We start from the raw sequence: 17,186 nt of genomic DNA on the forward strand, positions 1-17,186 counted from the left end.
ATAGCTCCGCTGGTACGCGACGAAGAGACCTTAAATTAAATAAGCATGTCATCCACACGTCGGCGAGAGTGCCTGAGGAACGAGAACCTTCAGTAACAGATGGGAAAGAAAAAAAATCCAACTGGCTGTGACCTCTTGTAACTTTATATTACATCCCAAGACAGGTAACACTTGGAAAAAAATATAGGAAGGTTTGGGGGGGGTGAGGGGGGTGTCTGTCCCGACCCCGGGCTGCAGCTGGGCCGGGTGCGGGGTGCGGCTGTCCGAGCCGGAGGTTTGTTTTGCAAGTATCAAAAGGATGATCCGAGAGAGCAAACAGTCCTCTTGTTGCTTAGAGATTCTCTTAGTGTGTTGCTACTTCACAGCAGTATTGTCCTTCAAAGCCTTCTTAATTAAAAAAAAAAAAAAAAAAAAAAAAGCCTTAAATCTCTACTCGCTTCTTCATCTCCGTATTGGTAAAGTATTGCCACATACCTTGTAAACTTACATGAGATTATAGAGCGGGGCGGGGGGCGGAAAGCACAACGAGTAGTTTACAAGCTCACCCATTTCTTTTCAGTGACACCCTGCGGGGTGCGGGGCATATGTACAGCGAGGGGGGATGCGGGACAGAGACAGCGCACGACCATCGGGAAGTAACAGTCCTGTGCACGGCGTGCGCCCCGATACAGCGAGCTACGAGGTGTTGAGCACGGGTCTGGAGTACACCCCCTGGTAGTAGGAGGGCTCCAGCGCCGAGGGCTCGATGCTGCCGCGGGCCGCCATGGAGCCGCCGCCCAGGGGCAGCCCGCCGGGGATGGCAGCCCCGTACGAGGAGTACTGCAGCGCCTGCTCGTAGGCTTTGAAGTCCAGCTTGTGCTGCTGCTCCGAGGAGGACATGAGGTTGTTGATGGAGAACGGGTGGTTGAAAGAATAGTGGGGGTCCCCTTTGAGGTGCAGCTGGGGTTCGTGGGCCAGGGAGTGCGGGGGGTGCGGGACGGATGCCAGGGCAGGCACGGAGCCGAGCGAGGAGGCGGCGGCCGGGGCTGAGGGCTTCAGTTCGGCGCTCGGGCCGCTGTGGTCCATGGGCTGGGGGCTGGCGGCTGGGTTGGGGCCGGGCAGGGGGGCGGCGGCATCGGGCTGCGCCGCTTTTCCGTGGGCGCGGGGCAGGGGAGAACCGGAGCCCGAGGCGGACGTCTGGTCCTTGCGGCCCTCCGACGGGGCCTTGCCGCCCGCCGGCTTCTCACACTTGAAGCGCTTCTGGCGGCGGAGGTAGCAGCCGTTCTCGAACATGTTGCCGGAGTCGGGGTGCAGGGTCCAGTAGGAGCCCTTGCCGGGCTTATCGGGGGAGCGAGCCACCTTGACGAAGCAGTCGTTGAATGAGAGCGAGTGGCGGATGCTGTTCTGCCAGCGCTGCTGGTTCTGTCTGTAGTAGGGGAAGAGGTCCATGATCCACTGGTAGATCTCGCTCAGCGTCAGCATCTTGCTGGGCGCCTGCTGGATGGCCATGGTGATGAGAGAGATGTACGAGTAGGGTGGCTTGGCGTGCGGGTAGCTCCGCTTGAAGCTCTTGGCGTCCCGCGTGCGGCCGAGGTTGGACTGCGAGTAGGCCATGGGGCTGACGCAGGGATTCATGCCGCCGTAGGGGCCCAGTCCGTTCATGGCAGCCGGCTGCCCCGACATGGCGCCCAGCCCTCCGGGGCTCAGCGCCGCGCCCATGGCCGCCACGCCGGCCGTCATCCCGTTCACCGCACCCGCAGAGCCCGCCGGCATGGCGGCCACCGCTCCGGGACTCAGCCCGGCTCCCAGCCCCGTGTTGGCGTAGGACATGTTGAAGGAGCCGGAGGTCATGTTGCCGCTGGTCGTCATGGTGTTCATGCTCATGTAGGTGTTCATGGTGTTCATGGAGCCCAGCCCCGAGTTCATGTTGCTCACGGGGACAGAGGAATAGGCCTAGGGCAGCGAGACGAGAGAGGGTTAGCATGGAGCCCGGCACCACGGAGCCTCCGAACCCGCCCAGGACGATCGCCGAGAGCCCGAATCCTCGTGACGGGAACGGAGAGAGACCGTTCGGTGCCGCCGAGCCCAGCCCCGGCACCGCGGGCCCTCAATTTGGTCGCCCCGAGTGCTGCAGGGCTCTGTGGGCTCCGTGTCCCGTGTTTGAATCCGTCCGATTACTGCAATCTATGGGCGCACGCCGGTGTGCTAGGGAAAACTTTCCCGGAATAACCGCACGAAGGTCTCCCTCCGCGCTGATTTATATTTCTCTTCCTACAGATAGTGTCTTGTCACAAATAAAAATATTTGAAAAAAAAAAAAAAAAATTATCAGCTCTGTCTGCACATAGTACCTGTGGAAAGCTGCCCCTGTTCGCATTTCCGAGTCGGGCTTAAAGTTCAAACCCACCGCCCCAGCCTTCGCGAAGCACGCCGAGCTCCGGCTCCCAAAGCACGGGATTCTCTGTAGCCCTCAACGTAAGGTATCGCAGCCCGATCCCTCCTCACCGCTCTCACAAAATGCAGAACCTGGAGCCCCCAAAATGTGCGTTCTGGGTCCGCATCTGATTTCACGTGAGGGAGAAGGGCTCTGCGAAACGCGTTCCCGTTCACCTCGAACAAAGGCAATGCGGCCGAGGAAAGGTTGTTAGGCGCGGGTTAAGCGCTCTGTAACATTCCCCATTATTCCCTACATATTCCGCGAACTTCTCAATGCGGTTTGAATTTGGAGGATCTCAGTAATTATCCGAAGGGCTCAACGCGGCGGGGCTCCCACCTCACACCCAAACAGCGATTCCAGTTCAATAGCACAGGAGGAGAAAAGAGCAGGGCTAAAAAACAGCAAAAGGGCAGGTCGTGTAATTTAAGGTGCGTGGACAACGAGCATGGCGAGGAAAAACGAGCGCGATATTGACACCCCACGGGGATGCCCCCCTTTTCTCTGAGCTCTCCCCGCTGAGGGGGTAGCAGCGAGGTAACAGTGGCGTGGCAACAGGGTGGCCGTGGGGTGACACAGAGCTGTGCGGCCCTGCAGGCGTGGGGACGGCGCCGTGTCCGGGTGCGCTGATGCAATGCCAGTGCGCACCTCGCGGCTCCCGCACTTCCTTAAAGCGGCTCCTGCCAGGGCACCGCTCCCGGTTCTTCCACGGTGGTGCCACGCTGCTTTCCCTCGCGGACCCCCGCAGAGGCCAGGCTATACCGGGGCCTGGATCACGGCGCTCCCCGGCCCTCTCCTAACGGCCTTCGGGCCGCTCCTCTCACACCACGCCGGAGCACGGGGGGGGCCCGGAAGCGGCTGCCGGGTGCCGCGGGTCGGCGGCGGGCTGCCGGGCCGGGCCCCCTCCGGGTTCCCTGGCCGCTCTCCGCAGCGCCGCCAGCCGGTATCTGGGCAGCAGCGCCCACCGCGGGCGAGCTGTCTCGCAAAATCCGAACAAACGGCGATTTATTCTTTTTCTCTTCCTTTCTTTTCTCTCGGCTCTAACAGGTGAGGCCCCGGCGGCAGCCAGCAGCGTGGGGCCCCAGAGGAGGGGGGGAGGCGTGGGGAGTGTGCTGCCATCGGCCCGGCGCGCCCTGTGTCCGTGCCATATGTAGTGGGAGTGGGACGGCAACGCAGCGGTCCCCTGCTCCGAACCAGGAGTTCTCTGGGGCGAGCTCAGCGCTGCCCCCCCGGTTCTCCTGCGGGCGGTGCGGAGTTTCTCGGGGCGACTTGGCCGAGGAGAGACACGATGGCGCTGGCGGGAGCCGCAGCGCGAAGCGATCCCCCCCTCTCACTGCCCCCCTCCGCACCCCAGCCCTCCCCGGTCCCCTCTCCTCCCCCTCGGAGGTACAGCGGACCTGGGACTCGCTCACCTCCTGCGTGTCGGCGTAGTAGCTGTTCCAGTCGCTGGTCTCATGCCCTTCCATTTTCACAGTCCCTAACATTATGGAACCAACCTGCCCGGTGTAACCATCCAGCCCTCTTGCAAGCGAGCGACGGGTGGCAGGAAAAGAGCCCAGGAGGCCGACCTAGCAGGAAGCCAGCTCCCAGGAGGGGCGGGAGTGCCGAAATTGCCTCTATAATGAAGTCAAAAAGGAGGCAGGGAGTGGTGCGGGGCGAGACAGTCGAGAAAGTGAGGAAGTGCCGGCTGGGATGTGAGTGGAGTTGAGCTGATGTGGATCTTACGTCGCACAAAGTACCCTCCTCCTCCTCTCCCCATTTGTCCGCCTCACAAAGGCGTTCGCACCTACAAAGCCGGAGATGCACCTGCCAGCGAGGCAGCTCCCCTCGCCTGCGGCTCCCCCCGGGGCGGCACTTTATTTGTAAAGCGGCGTAATTGGTTTAAGCTTGCGGAGAAAGAAGGAGAGACGGAGGTGGGAGAGGGGAGGGAGGAACTCTCCCCTCGTAGACAGACAGGACAAGCTCTAGGAAGGCTCACTGGAAATGAAATGAGGTAGATAAGGGAAGGGCAGTCCCCTCTGTTTGAATAGAATGCTAAAGGCCATCCAGCCCTAAAACTCCGAGATTAGGGGCCATATTTACTGAAGTCTAGTAGATGCTCCTCTAATAAAATGGCAGGGAAGTCCTCGCACGCTCCCCCTCTTTCTCCCGTCGAGGCACGGGGGTTCGATCCGGGTCCCCGAGCCCTCAGCCCGCCGAGCCTTCCACCCGGGAGTGTGATGGTGATGATGATGGTACCTCTTTCTTGTTGTCTTACTTTTAGAAACTCTATGAGTCACCGCGCTGAGCGGTAACACTCTAGACACCCAATAAATGCGGACAGAGACTCGAATGCGGATCCACAGAGGTCAGCCTCCGCCTGACAAACACCAGGTGAGTCATGGAACCATTTTATTTCTTTTCTGGCGAAAATCTCCAGGCCAGAAGGCTGTTTGAGAGTCTTGGAGAGCCTTCTCTGGGGCCGGGCACCAGGAAGCACCATTGCCTTCTTCCCAGCTTCTCTTGTGGAAGAAGGAGAATCTGCATAGGCTGGAGGGCGAAAAGGGGCCATAGAGATAAAGTAAATGGATATTGGACAAAGCTCTTTAAAGTATGGAACCTCAGTCTTCACAGACGGATCTAACACGCTCCCATTCTGTCCCTGCCCTGCCCGGCTCTTCGAACTTACGCCAAGACCGCCGACTGTTCCTGGGTTTCTTGCTTTGCGCTTTTTCGTTCCAATCGACATTTATCATCTGATAGCGAAAAAAAAAAAAGAGTAAACAAACCCAGAAACAAAAATAAAACACGCCACACACACGCCAACGAAGCAAAACATAAAAACCCAAACTCAAGTAGCTGTTCGTGGAATGGCAATTTGAAGGGGAAATAAAGGTTGTTGGGATTTTGAAAACCTTAGGCGTACCATATGACACAAAATACAATGCCTGGATCTGATTTTTTTCCGGGCGTTTATCGCCCAGCTCCTGGTGCTCCCACACCAGTATGTACTCCAAGGCTCTGCGAGGACGTCACCGCCACAAAAACGTTCTTTAAAAGAAGTTTATCATACAGAAACGCGGGACCGAAATTCCAAGTTATAGGTTATCTCCTCCTAGAGAACAATGTTTTAACTTGTCCTCTGAGTTTTCTGCTCTCCCTTTCTTTGTTCTTTCCCTCCTGTCTTCCCCCTTCCTTCCCCCTTCCCCTTCTCCCCCCCCCCCCCCCCCCCCCCTTTTTTTTTTTTCTTTAAATCTGGGAACAGAATTAAGTCAAATCCCTGAAACAGACACAAACTTGGAATAATCCAGCTAGAAAAAGGGATGAGAATGTGTTTTCAAGGAAACAAAATGAAAAAGATAAAAGCAGTGAGTTAAACTTCTCAAGTGGTCAAACTGCACAAATGAAGATCGGATAAAAACCCAGAGGAAAATCTAACAGATACTCAAATTGCGGTCTTTATGTATGCACCCTCTCTCTTTCCCTAGTGGAAACAGTCTGAACACAGAGACCCTTCGGTACCGGCTCGCTCAGCCCGGTGCTCCGGCTCCGTTCAAAGCCTCCCAAAGGGAGGGAGGGCTCCGGCAGCCCGCTGCCCGCCGCAGGGTGACCTCGGGGCGGTGCTGCCGCTTCCCAGCACGGCCCCGCGAGAGCAACGCCCGGCGGGACGCGGGCAGCCTGTTCAGGGCTCGCCGTGTGCCGGGAGGGCAGCAGGCACGGACCCCACGGGCGGCACGTAGCTCTACGCTGGGGCACACGCTGAGTCGCGCTGACAGTGCCGTGCTGAGCCGTGCCGAGCGGTGCGCGGAAGCCGGGGTTGTGCAAAGCCGCAGCGCCTCCTGTTGTCCGGCCGCGGCTTCCTGCTCCTAACGTTGCCCCTGAAGGTGAGACTCAGGCAGGCGGTCTGTTATCTTCTTAGAAGAGAGCGTTTCAGCTTATTGCACAGATGGATCAGTGCGCCTCAGGCAGTGACAGCCGGTCCTGGAAATCCCCCTCCCAACCCCGGCGGCCGGAAGCCTCCCGTGTGCGCAGCAGCGGAGCGCGGCGGTGCGGTGCTTCCCGTCGGGCCGGGGCTCAGCGCTGTGAGGGATGCGCGGGGACACCGGCGCGACGGGACCGTATCCTTTCGCAGCCCCCGAGGGGAGGGGAGAGCAGGGCTCTGCGGGGATGGAGGACATAGAAAGACTTCTGCCATTCTAGCAGTTAGAACAGTAATCGCGGCCCCAGAGCCTTTCCCCGAATCTCGTTAGAGCAATGCCGTTTTGTCGGTTTCTCATCAAGCTGTACCTGCTACATTTTTTTTCGCCCGTGGGATGGCATCAGGGCCGGCACCGCGCGAGAGCTCCGCACAAACCGGGAGCCCCGGCCCCGCGCTGCTCGGGCACTGACCCACTCGTGGAATGGGAGATGGAATAGGTGACAACTATCATTTTGACTTCAAGGGGCGGATGGGACAGCGCTACTTCAATCCGCTCCTGCGTAAGAGCTCCTTTTCCTCTGGAAGAGGCAGTTATTAGTTCAACTTGTAGGGTCTTGCTTGATTATTTCCAGTGGACGGGAACCTCTCGGCAGCGTCCGTGCGGGGCAGGTTTCAACCTCGGGAAGGAACCGCGAGACTGCATCAGAATGCCTTCCCTGTTCATCTCTGTCCGGCCGCCTTTCCATTTCCCCGGCTCTGACTCCTACCCACCCATCCCTCCCGGCAGTAGGAAATTCCCGTTCCACCCGTTTCCGATCTGGAATCCCCCCCACGTAAAAGTGAACACAGGAATCGCGTGCGAGCCGCGCCGGTGGCCGCAGCCGGATGAAAGCCCCGGGACGCTGTCAGTGGCGGCGGCGGCCGGCGGCAGCCCCGCACCGAGGGACGCACAGTGCAGCCCCTGCCGGCCTTTGCCTCCCCTTCTTCGCCCTCCCTGAGCCGCGGGGCCACTCTTCGGCCACAGCAGCGCCGGTACGGAGCTCCCACTCGTACCGGGGCGCCCGGGGTCTTATGCATGGAGCACGTTGCCTTCCACGAGGCCCCGAGGACGCTGCAGCAGCGACTTGACGCTGTTGGATTTTGATTTGTTTCATTTTATTTATCTTTGTTATCTATTATTTTATTACTCTGTTTCAATTTATTTCATTTCTTTTTATTTTTCTCTCTTTTTATTTTTCGTTACATTTCCTTAACATTCATTACGTTTCTTTTTTTCAGGCATCATTCAGCACACAGGTAGCGACTTGATACACTCCTGACATGGAAAAAAATACGTTGCCTACACCCAAAAGCCCTCATATATCACAGCCCAGTTAAAGGAGAAAGAAGCACAAATAACGAATTGAAAAGCTACATATAACCTACTGTCCGATGGCCACAGCATTCAGAGTAAGGAAGTCCCTGGGTTTGGTTTACTTTTTTCTTCAGTGCAACAATATAGTTCTTAAGCAGGTAAATCACACCCCGGTGTATTCAGTCACTTCATTTTTGTTAATAGGGCTGGCTGTGGGCTTGCAGAAGTTGAGCAAGCAGGATGCCCAACCTGCTGTGTGTTGTTGGCAAAGTCTGTTTTACTCTTCATAAAAATAAATGCATTTCATGCTTCTCACTTGAATCAAGAACAGCCATATTGTATGCATTTCAATTAGTGGGTGTATTATTTATGTTATATTTCCTGAAACACGAGTGGCAATGCTTCTGATGCTTATTTTAATCAGTGTGCCAATTCTGATGCAGCCACTGTCCCTTTCTGAAAGTTTTGTTTGCAAATTTTTTAAAAACCATATTTTGTTTCAAAGTAACTGCAGTAATACAGTACAAAAGAAGCAGTATCAGAGGAGATGGGACTACACACAGATAAACAAATATACTTCAATGGCACCCAGTTTGTAGAGTTTCACCTGAATAGAAAAATTAATTTTTTAAACAATTTTTTAAAATAAAACATACACGGACTTCTGCAACATAAATATAAGGAATAAAGATATCAAAGCCTGCACAGTTAATCTACATAAACCAGTATCAGAAACAAACGTTGGGAGGAGACACACTTTTGTGTAGAACCTAGAGCTGGGAGAGTGACTTCGTGGACCACTGTCTGTCCATCTTTTCCAATATTATTTGCTGATTGAACAAAAGGTATTTTCATACCCCATGAATCTTCAAACACTGCAATGAGTTCTCTGGGAGAATATCTGTTTCCCTGATATAAGCCAAATATTGCTGTACTGGTCAAGTGATGCAGAGTTGATCAGCGACTTGGGATATTCACGTCAACAGAAACACATCAGTTCTTCTGCAAACTGACCTTCCTATGCAGAAGATTGAATTTGCAACTTGGATTTAGCACCACATTTTTAATTTTTTCCCCCCATTTTCCTTACCAAAAAATAAATAAATGAAATAAAAGATTATTTTCCCTTCTCTGTGTCTACAGTAGTTTTACAGAAGATAGAGAGCAGTATCCACTATAAATAGCTTCCTTGACTGCCTTCAGCTCTGAAGAATCAAATGTATAAAATCAAGGCTGGCTTACTTAAAGTCCTCCCCAGGGAACAGTTCTGCAGTGTTACTTGGCTTGCACTTCTTAGAACACAAATTAATTCTGTCTGTATTAACTGCACTTTTTTTGAGCTGCATTAACAAGGACACCCAGAAACTGTGGGATATGTGGCAGTGTGTGATCACATACATACAGAAACACTTTGGCCATTTTCTCCTTCATGGGACATGCATGATATCTGCCCTGAAAAAGGATGCATAGAGGCTCTATGTAACAATGTCCGATAGTTGTACATTTTATGTTGAAAGTGAGACTCTAAACAGCATGAAATCATAAGCAAGACTTGTAAAATAGGACAGTCAACTCACTTCTATGGGAAAGTAGAGGGTGATCTGGATTCAGAAGCATTTTGGGACTCCTCAGGAGCAGCGGTTGTTCAGCAGTTTGGAGAGTGGCTGGCTCACCCAGCAGTCGGTCTGAACTTCAGCTGCTCTTCAGGCATTTTGGGGGTGAATCTTCCTGCTGAGCAGATTTAAAGCAATGGCAACAGGAAGGTGACTTTGCTCATCACATGCCTTCCCTTCTGCCTCCACACAGACTCTGCTCTCTGTGCAACTACTGGCGAGACAAGGAGAGCCAGGTTGGGCAGATGCAATTCATTCCTCCTCCACCCTTTCCCAGGCAATGAGGCAGGTGTCAGAATATTCCTGAAGTTCATGTGGTTTCAGGGTTACTCCTTTTTAGGTAGTAACTTAAGGTAGGATGACTGGGAGAGAATCCAGCGCTGCTTTCCTTCATCTCCTCCAAAGAGAAACTTAGTCTTCCAGCCCAATAATTTCATTGCTAGATGAAGGTGGCTTTCTTGTTATCTGTTGAACTTACAATCTTTTGCCTTTTTTCAGGATCAATACCAAGGAATATTCCATTCACTACTCGCTCTGTGTTTTTTTTTAACCTTTCCCTTAGATACAACAGAAACTTCAGCCTCCGCAGATCTCTCTTTTCACCCCTTGGAGGACATGTCCTTTTGCTGAAGAAACAGAGCAGATGTGAAAATTTTTCTTGTGATTAAATGGGATTTCTATGTTCCCCAATGCTGATACTCCAGCTGTGAAACCTACGAGATCTACAAACACACACTTGTATCTTTCTATATATCCACAGTCAAGCTGCTGTCCTACGAGAAAAGAGGAGTTGGACAGGAATAGGGGTCTGGAAAACCTGCTGTTTTCTAGTATTAACTGAAAGACAGTGGAGAACAGAGATAATATGATCAAATTTTAGAACTAAAGCAAGTAAAGGGCTGAACCCAACAAAGACTTCGGCAGGTGCTTTGCTGTAATTTCTCTGTTTATTGCTTACAGCCCTTTTTAAAGCCAGGAGTGCCTCTGACCTTGTGCCTATAATAAAGGCTGTGAGTGATGGGCTGCTAGAAGAAACTCATGTAATTTTTCTTGGGCTCTATAATAAAATGGCACATAACTGAAAATATTACATTATCATCATACCAAAAAATAAACCTGGGATTCATGATCACTCAAGACAACCTGATTTTATCATTTCAAGTATAGTTGAAAATGAAAAGGTTCCATCTTGTTTCCATCTTCTTACTGCGTTTTATTTTGAATTATAAGGGAAACATCACTATTTAAACAAAGTCTTTCAATTGTGTGGGGGGAAGCAAAGCTCAAAATCATAGGAGGAAGAAAAAATTTAACTACTTCTTCTGGCTTAGTACCAGCAAGTACAGATATCACACAATCACAATGGAGATTAGTAGGGGCTGGGTGTGCGTATTTGTAATGCGTCAAAGAGAGGATATAGTGATTAGAAGCATGACGATGCTTTCAACACTCACAGAGGGATTGAATGTATGATTTATAATACTAATTCTGCAAAACCTTTCTATGCTTGTGCTTACTGCTCAAGGGATTCAGCATGAATTGATCACCGAAAAAAAAAAGGTGTTTTCTTCTGCTCAGCTGGATCAAACTCTTGCGACTAATCAAAAGCCTTTTCAGTATTGACACTGTCTGATCTAAGAGATTGTTTGCTACCTACATGTTTACTCCATTGTTCTGCTGCAGATTATTGTTCCTACAGTGTAATTGTCATAAAAGTTTGTTCTATGTCCACAGTGGCAATACTTCACTGATTGGTATTTTAGATGATAATCATTTGATTTTCTCTGAGTATTTATGGCCATTTTTATACATATATGTGTTGGAAACATTAAAACAAAGATGTTGATGCCCTTAAAGAGCAAGCAGTAACCCGTAATCTGAGTTCCTGGTCTCTGAAATGGTATATTGGACACTGATAAATAGCCTTGAATGAGTGAGTCCCATTTTGAGGCAGGGCATGCTTTGGCTGTACCAAAGGGAGATTAAGAGCACCCAGCAGAGCTGCTGAGAATTTATGCTTTCTCAGGTGAAAAAGTTTTCACAGCCAGCTGCAGCTGGATGTTAAGGTGAGGCCCAGCCTCTAGTGGCTATCTGGGTGTAAGCCACAGAACTAACAATGTAATTCTGCCCTTACTTGCCTTTCCTTTAAGTGATCGCTATTTAGCTTCACAGGAACTCTTTCTGGCATTGCTGGGCAGCACATACCATTTGTGCATATTTCATGTGCTTTCTTCCCCTTATTCACAATTGCCAAGATCAAGATGGCTTCCAGAGAGCACAATACTTACTCCTGATTTCATGTCTGCGTCCTTCCAAAGCCTGGGGGACAATGCCATCAATGTCTCACTCCAGCTTGAAATTGTATTATGGCAAATGTGTGCACCGGGGTGCGGACTCAGATGATAAATGAGAAAAGAAGCTGCTTTCTGACCTTTTTCCAACCAACAAAAACAATTTTTAATAACAGCTTTTCTTCCTAGAAAGAAAAAAAACCCCACAATTCCCTGTAACATTTATGGACAAATAACCTAGATGGCAAAATTTATGTGATATTAGAAAGCTTAGTGATCTGGTAAGATGTAATTAAAATAAATAATAATAATGTGTACCAAGGGAATAAAATTGCACAAGGTTTTCCAAAGCTAGATTCATTTGCTCAGTATAAGGATTCATCTGCTCATTAAATTTTGGACTTTGCATGCTACATAGATGAGGCTTAACCTGTTTAAATAAATACTTCACATTAATAAAAAAAAAAGAGAACTTGCTGGTCTCAAGCGGCACTGTGATTATGAAAGGAAGGGAACATACTAATAATACCTGGGGAAATGGGAGAAAGATTTCCATTAATTTCTGTGTATTGGGGCTCATTGTCATCTTCAGAGCTCAAGCTGAGGGTGTAGAGGATATACTTACTCCTGGGTTGAATGCTAAGCAATGTGTGGGGCTTAGTAGGTAAAAAACATCACATTTTGGATTTAACTTGTCATCAGCCACCCTTGGGTGCTAATTCCCTTTGCTACAAAACTGAGAACCTCAATGCTGTAGCACAGGAAACATTTTTGAACTACTGCTTGAACCTTTCATGCAACTTAACTGCATCTTCCTGTAGCCAGTCCCTGCTTTACTACAAGCAGAGCTGATGAATAGCAGACACAGTAAGATAATACAGAATGCTTGTTTTCCAGCTGCACACGACCACTTTACCACAGCTATTAACCTCAAGAAGAAATCCATGCCTAAGGATTTTTTCTCCTTTCTAACATTTCTTTTGATGCAAATACTTCTTGCCATTCAGCAGCTCCTTCCTGGAACTTCCTGATGCAAATACCTCTTCACATGCAGGGCTTTTCCTCCTATGTCCCACTGTGACTCCTGCAGAGAGGAGCTGCTCTCAGTAAACCAAATTGCTGGGGCTTCACTGGTTGTGTAACTAGTTTGGAATTGATCTTCCCTCTTGACTCAGAACTACATTAAACTGCTGATCAGGTTTATCTTCAATGAGGGAATTAAACACTTTCATTCCTGTTCAGAACATCTCCAATATTTTGGACAGGCAGTGGGAATCCTTCCACACAGAACAACTGCTTTCTTTTCCACCCACTCCTCTTCCTGCAATTCTGATATTCCCGCTAGGGAGCACGAGAAGTTAAGTAATATTAAATAGATAGTGTTCCTAGGGTGTGTTACATGGCTTTCATCAGTTATCTACAATAAAAAAGAAGAAAATCTACTTTAAATTTGGTTTTAATGTGACTGGCTAATGAGTTTTCAATCTTTAACAAGTCCTTAGTTGCCTCAGGAAGCCAAAATTTGGCCATGAAACCTGGTGCAAGGCATGTTGTCTGCAGGAAGTGCATTGGCCACCCCCTTGGGCTCCAGGAATGCAATTAAGAAGGAAAAAAGCTGAAGCTGAAAGCCACAAAGAAAGAAGAGGACAATGGAAGACACTTTCCCATTAGATCAGTGGAGGCTTTTAATCAGTTGTGTGGCTTATTTCAATCCAATCTGTGCCAATAGTTGCAACATCCCCTTGTTACATGGAGGTATTTGGTAATCCAAACAACAACAAAAAGATTTTATTTTTTACCCACCAAAAAGGCATACACTAGTTGCAAACTTAATTTCGTGAAGTGTTACAGCCCAGGGACTCCTGAAAAGCAGTTCATTTTTAAAGGTCCCCTCCAACCCAAGACATCATGGCTCTGTGAAGCCCATTTTCCCTCTTTATGAGCTATGAACTGCCTAAGGGCCCCTGTGAAGACCTTGTAGACCTGTACTTTTCACACTTTCCTTTAATTTATGTTTTGCTTTGGCTTTTTTTTTTTTTTTTTGGGCTCTTTTTACCTGGTGATTTTTGACACGTGCCATCATTCCCACAATTCCCCTAAGAGAGCTGTTTCTGACTTCCAGACACATTAACGCTGCATAAGATCTGCAAGAAGCCTATCCTACTAATAACTGACAAAGCTATTGGTGATGGTTAACCAGGCGCACGCAGCTGGGTTTATCCCTTGCGCCCCAGCCGTGCCTCTGACAGCAGGAGTGTGTGTGACTGCGTGGCACACGCAGGTGTCCTCCCCTCCGGTAGGGGGCCCTCGCCTCCCTGCTGACCCTCTTGCCTCCCGGTTGCTTGGTTACGGAGCGCGTCCTTCCGTACGACGGGAGCGGCGTGGCCCCGTCCGCGGCGCTGGGCGGGGAGAAGCGAGCGGCGGGGTTATAGGGTCTCGGGGGCCGTGCTGTGCCTGCTGGATGCTGTGTCGCGGCTGCTGGCGTGTCCTCGTGGGAGGTACTTTTCCTGCTGTGGGGGGGGGGAGGAGAAAGGGGGCTGGCAGGGGCCTGAGGTCACTTGTTTTTGTAGGTGGAAAGCCTTTGTAGTTACTTTAGTAAGTGCAGAGCTTCAGCCTGCCTCATTTCTTCCTCTGCTGGGGGTTTCTGTGCGACTTCTGGTTTATGCTCCCAAAGATAGCAACAGTTCAGTTCTTTCCCTTGGTAGATGGTACTGTCACTGGTGCTTAGTGATATGCACTATGTGGTGGTCATAATGAAATCTGTAGGGACTTCAGCAAAATGCGGTCCTCTTAAAAGGATTGGGTTCTGCATTGGTATATGAAGTATAAAAGCTAATTTCTGTTTGAGTTTACAGGTTGTGTACTGCAGGAGAGAATTGCTGGAAAATGTGAGCGCTTTGAACTGAGTTATCTGGAAGAGCTGGCTGTGGTTACAGGACCAGGCTGTATGTGGGGAATCTCAGTGGGACAGCCTGAAGATCAAATTAGCAATAGTTACTGCTTCTAGGAGTGTGAGCATGTGCAAGATTTAACACCAGGTCAATTGCACTGTTTAAGAATATTATCCTCTCCAGAGGTCAAAGAGTTCACATAAGCCTGCCATGAATATAAATAAAAATATTCCTTATTAATTGCTCAGAAAGTAAGGAGATTCTCGGAAGAAAAATGAAAAAACAAGCTTCTGGTCACAGGGTAATGAACCACAGAAATAGAACTCTGGGAGAAGACAGTGATGACAAAAATCAAAGTTGCTCTGAAAAAGGTCACAGTGAAAATGCCACTTATAGTCATGGAAGTTGCACTGTAAAACTTCCAGTAATAGCATCGTTTGCAGGTACTGCTAAAAAAATTCCACCTCAGAAGCTAAGAGATGGCGGATCTAATTTTTGCACCAGTAACTCCCCGGTCTTGTTGGAGAAGACAAAAACTGTTAGTAAAGTAAAGGATAGAGCACGTATGCTACAGGCGAATCTCTACAACTTAAGGAATGATAAAGCTGAAAAAATAGGTACTGTGATTAAAGATAGTGATGAGTTTAGCTCTGCAGACTTAGAGAGAAATGAAAACATTCCCAGGAAGGGAAAATTAACCAGGGAAAGCTGTAAGAAGAGAAGCAAAGAGATTTCAAAACTAAAGCAGCAAGATTTATGTGTTGAATTGGGACAAGTGCTGAGAAAAGGAAGCAAGCAGCCAAGTGTGAGGTCTGCTCAGGAACAGTTGGAAGAGGTAAGAGATGTGACTAGACTAGACACTTCAAAAATATATGAGAACTTCCAGCAGAGCAAACCTGAAGAACCTACTTCCACAGCAGCATTGCCTGTGAAAGTAGTTGCAAGGATTGTTGATGAAATAATCGCTTCCCCGCAGTCTACTTCTCCATCTTCCTCAGAACAGATGATCAAAGAACTCCTGGAGAGTGTTCTTGGCCAGAAATGCAACATAAAAATGGAAGTAGGTGAACCAGAACGAGAGCAATATTTTTGTCTTAGATAAATATTACTTTTATAGGAGTTGTATATTTTTTTCCAGCTCCTACAACACAAAAGCCAGACAAAACAAACAGACGCAAACACTAATGTACCATAGAATATTCTTCACTGTTTCTTCTGCCAGATCTTTAATTCCCTTAACATATGAAAATGAGTCGATATCAAAATCTATTAAAACATAAATCCTCTGGGGTGGGAATTGCTAGTCTATTTATAGATTAGTACAGCTTTTTCTTTTTTCTCTTTCCCCCTTTTTAAGATGGCAATTCCAGTCTAAGAGATGATCAAGTGCATTAAGTATACCTGAAGCATTGTTCCTTTCAGTTTGGCATACGAAGTCTCAAGAAAACAATTTCATTATTGTAGTTAAGTAGATTGTATCAGCTGTTGTAAGAGTCCCTTCACTTACAGTAAGAGGTACCAGTAACATCAATATCATAGAGGACTTTCCTGGATTCTCACCAGAGGGTAGCCTCTTTTGTTGTTGTCGGTTTATTTATTAACTAGTAACTTAGATTTACTAGTAAATTACTCTCAGTACTTTGTCTTTTCTGAGCAAGAGTAATGGTTTTGTTAGAATGAACCATTTCACAAGGGCTGAAACTCGTGTTATGAAAATAGCTATCATACTTTGTATGCATACTAGCTTTTGTTGTGAGGGGTGGAGTACACCCATATAGGATGCAATACTTACAAGAAGGAACTGCCATTGCAAGGAATCATATGGAAGACTGATGTGTTTGTGTTTTAGGAAATCATGATGGAAATTGTTTCCTACAGCTATTAAAATGCTACCTTTTATGATTACAGAGTATCTTGCACAGAATGTAAGTGCAGTACTTTAATATTTCTTTAATGTGAGATTGATTGTCATTGGTTAGATTAAAAAAAAAAATTAAGACAAAAAAGAATGCAGAACTGATTTAATTATGTCTGAGTAGCAATAGTCTGAAACTGCATTTCTAATAGATTTATGTCCTATGATTTACTTTTGTTCTCAGAGCTGTTTGTGTGGCTCAGGTACTCAGAATGCCTTTTACTCTGTATATTTTCTGGTGTGTATTTGGGTTGAAATGAGAGAAGCCTTTCCTCAGTGTGGCAGCATTGTATGATCCCTCTTCATTGCTTTACTCTGATTTTAGGAATGTAATAATTTGAGTCTCTTCTCTTGTTAAGTCTGGTTGAAGTTTGCCAAAAGGCATCAGAGGAGATTGGGAAATGAAGAAGACTAAAGAAAATCCCAGACATGGAAAACAATTTCTTGTTCAACTTACAAAAAAAAAAAGTCATTAGCGTTGCGGTAATTATGTTACATTGCTTGTCCTGTCTTACTCATTTACAATTGTATTTTATGTTTTATAGGTAAGATTTTCAAAATCTGACCTCTATCAGGTCCTGGTGTTCTTGATTTGAAGTGAACTGAGTTTTCTGTTGTTTGTATTGGGAGTTACTGCACTCTGAGCTTTGAAAGTGATCTCTGGAGTACTGTGAAAACTAAACATATCAATCAAATTTAAAGTAAAACAGAAGTAGAGACTTGGTGATCAGACTTTCTGGTCCAGTTGTTAGTTGTTTAGTGTTTTTTTTTAGATATGGATTTTTGGAAAATGCATATGAATGACACTTACT

General features: G+C 48.2%; 2 protein-coding genes and 1 long non-coding RNA gene across 9 annotated transcripts in view; 2 read left to right on the forward strand and 1 right to left on the reverse strand.

The window, feature by feature from the left end:
* Positions 1-338: 338 nt before the first annotated feature.
* Positions 339-4,629, reverse strand: FOXA1 (forkhead box A1). Its single transcript, XM_052694628.1, has 2 exons — positions 3,825-4,629; positions 339-1,932 (listed from the first exon to the last, which is right to left on the reverse strand). The coding sequence occupies exons 1-2, from the start codon at positions 3,894-3,896 to the stop codon at positions 676-678; spliced, it is 1,329 nt and encodes a 442-aa protein (XP_052550588.1). The 5' UTR covers positions 3,897-4,629; the 3' UTR covers positions 339-675.
* A 1,652-nt stretch (positions 4,630-6,281) lies between these two features.
* On the forward strand, positions 6,282-8,794 carry LOC128086257 (uncharacterized). 2 transcript variants are annotated; one of them, XR_008209312.1, is made up of 2 exons: positions 6,282-6,509; positions 7,589-8,794. It is a non-coding gene; the product is annotated as an uncharacterized LOC128086257 (long non-coding RNA). The 2 variants fall into 2 exon arrangements; XR_008209311.1 differs by lacking the exon at positions 6,282-6,509 and adding an exon at positions 6,516-7,342.
* Positions 8,795-13,959: 5,165 nt separating this feature from the next.
* Positions 13,960-17,186, forward strand: part of TTC6 (tetratricopeptide repeat domain 6) — a 54,224-nt gene continuing 50,997 nt past the window's right edge. For 2 of the 6 annotated variants that reach the window (XM_052694629.1, XM_052694631.1), the window contains exons 1-2: positions 13,960-14,066; positions 14,424-15,519. In XM_052694629.1, the coding sequence (XP_052550589.1) occupies positions 14,734-15,519 (786 nt within the window). In that variant the 5' untranslated portion in view covers positions 13,960-14,066; positions 14,424-14,733. Of the gene's footprint in view, positions 14,067-14,416; positions 15,520-17,186 lie in introns of those variants that run through there. The other 4 variants (XM_052694632.1, XM_052694633.1, XM_052694630.1 and 1 more) reach the window with 3 other exon arrangements.

Source organism: Tympanuchus pallidicinctus, unplaced genomic scaffold (genome assembly GCF_026119805.1).
Source record: "Tympanuchus pallidicinctus isolate F22 unplaced genomic scaffold, pur_lepc_1.0 scaffold3, whole genome shotgun sequence".
In the NCBI taxonomy this organism is placed as follows: domain Eukaryota; kingdom Metazoa; phylum Chordata; class Aves; order Galliformes; family Phasianidae; genus Tympanuchus; species Tympanuchus pallidicinctus.

Coding starts and splice junctions, on each gene's coding strand:
- FOXA1 (XM_052694628.1), bottom strand. CDS start 3,896: ATGTTAGGGACTGTGAAAATGGAAGGGCATGAGACCAGCGACTGGAAC. Junction 1,933..3,824: donor ACTACGCCGACACGCAGGAG/GTGAGCGAGTCC, acceptor TCGCTGCCCTAG/GCCTATTCCTCTGTCCCCGT.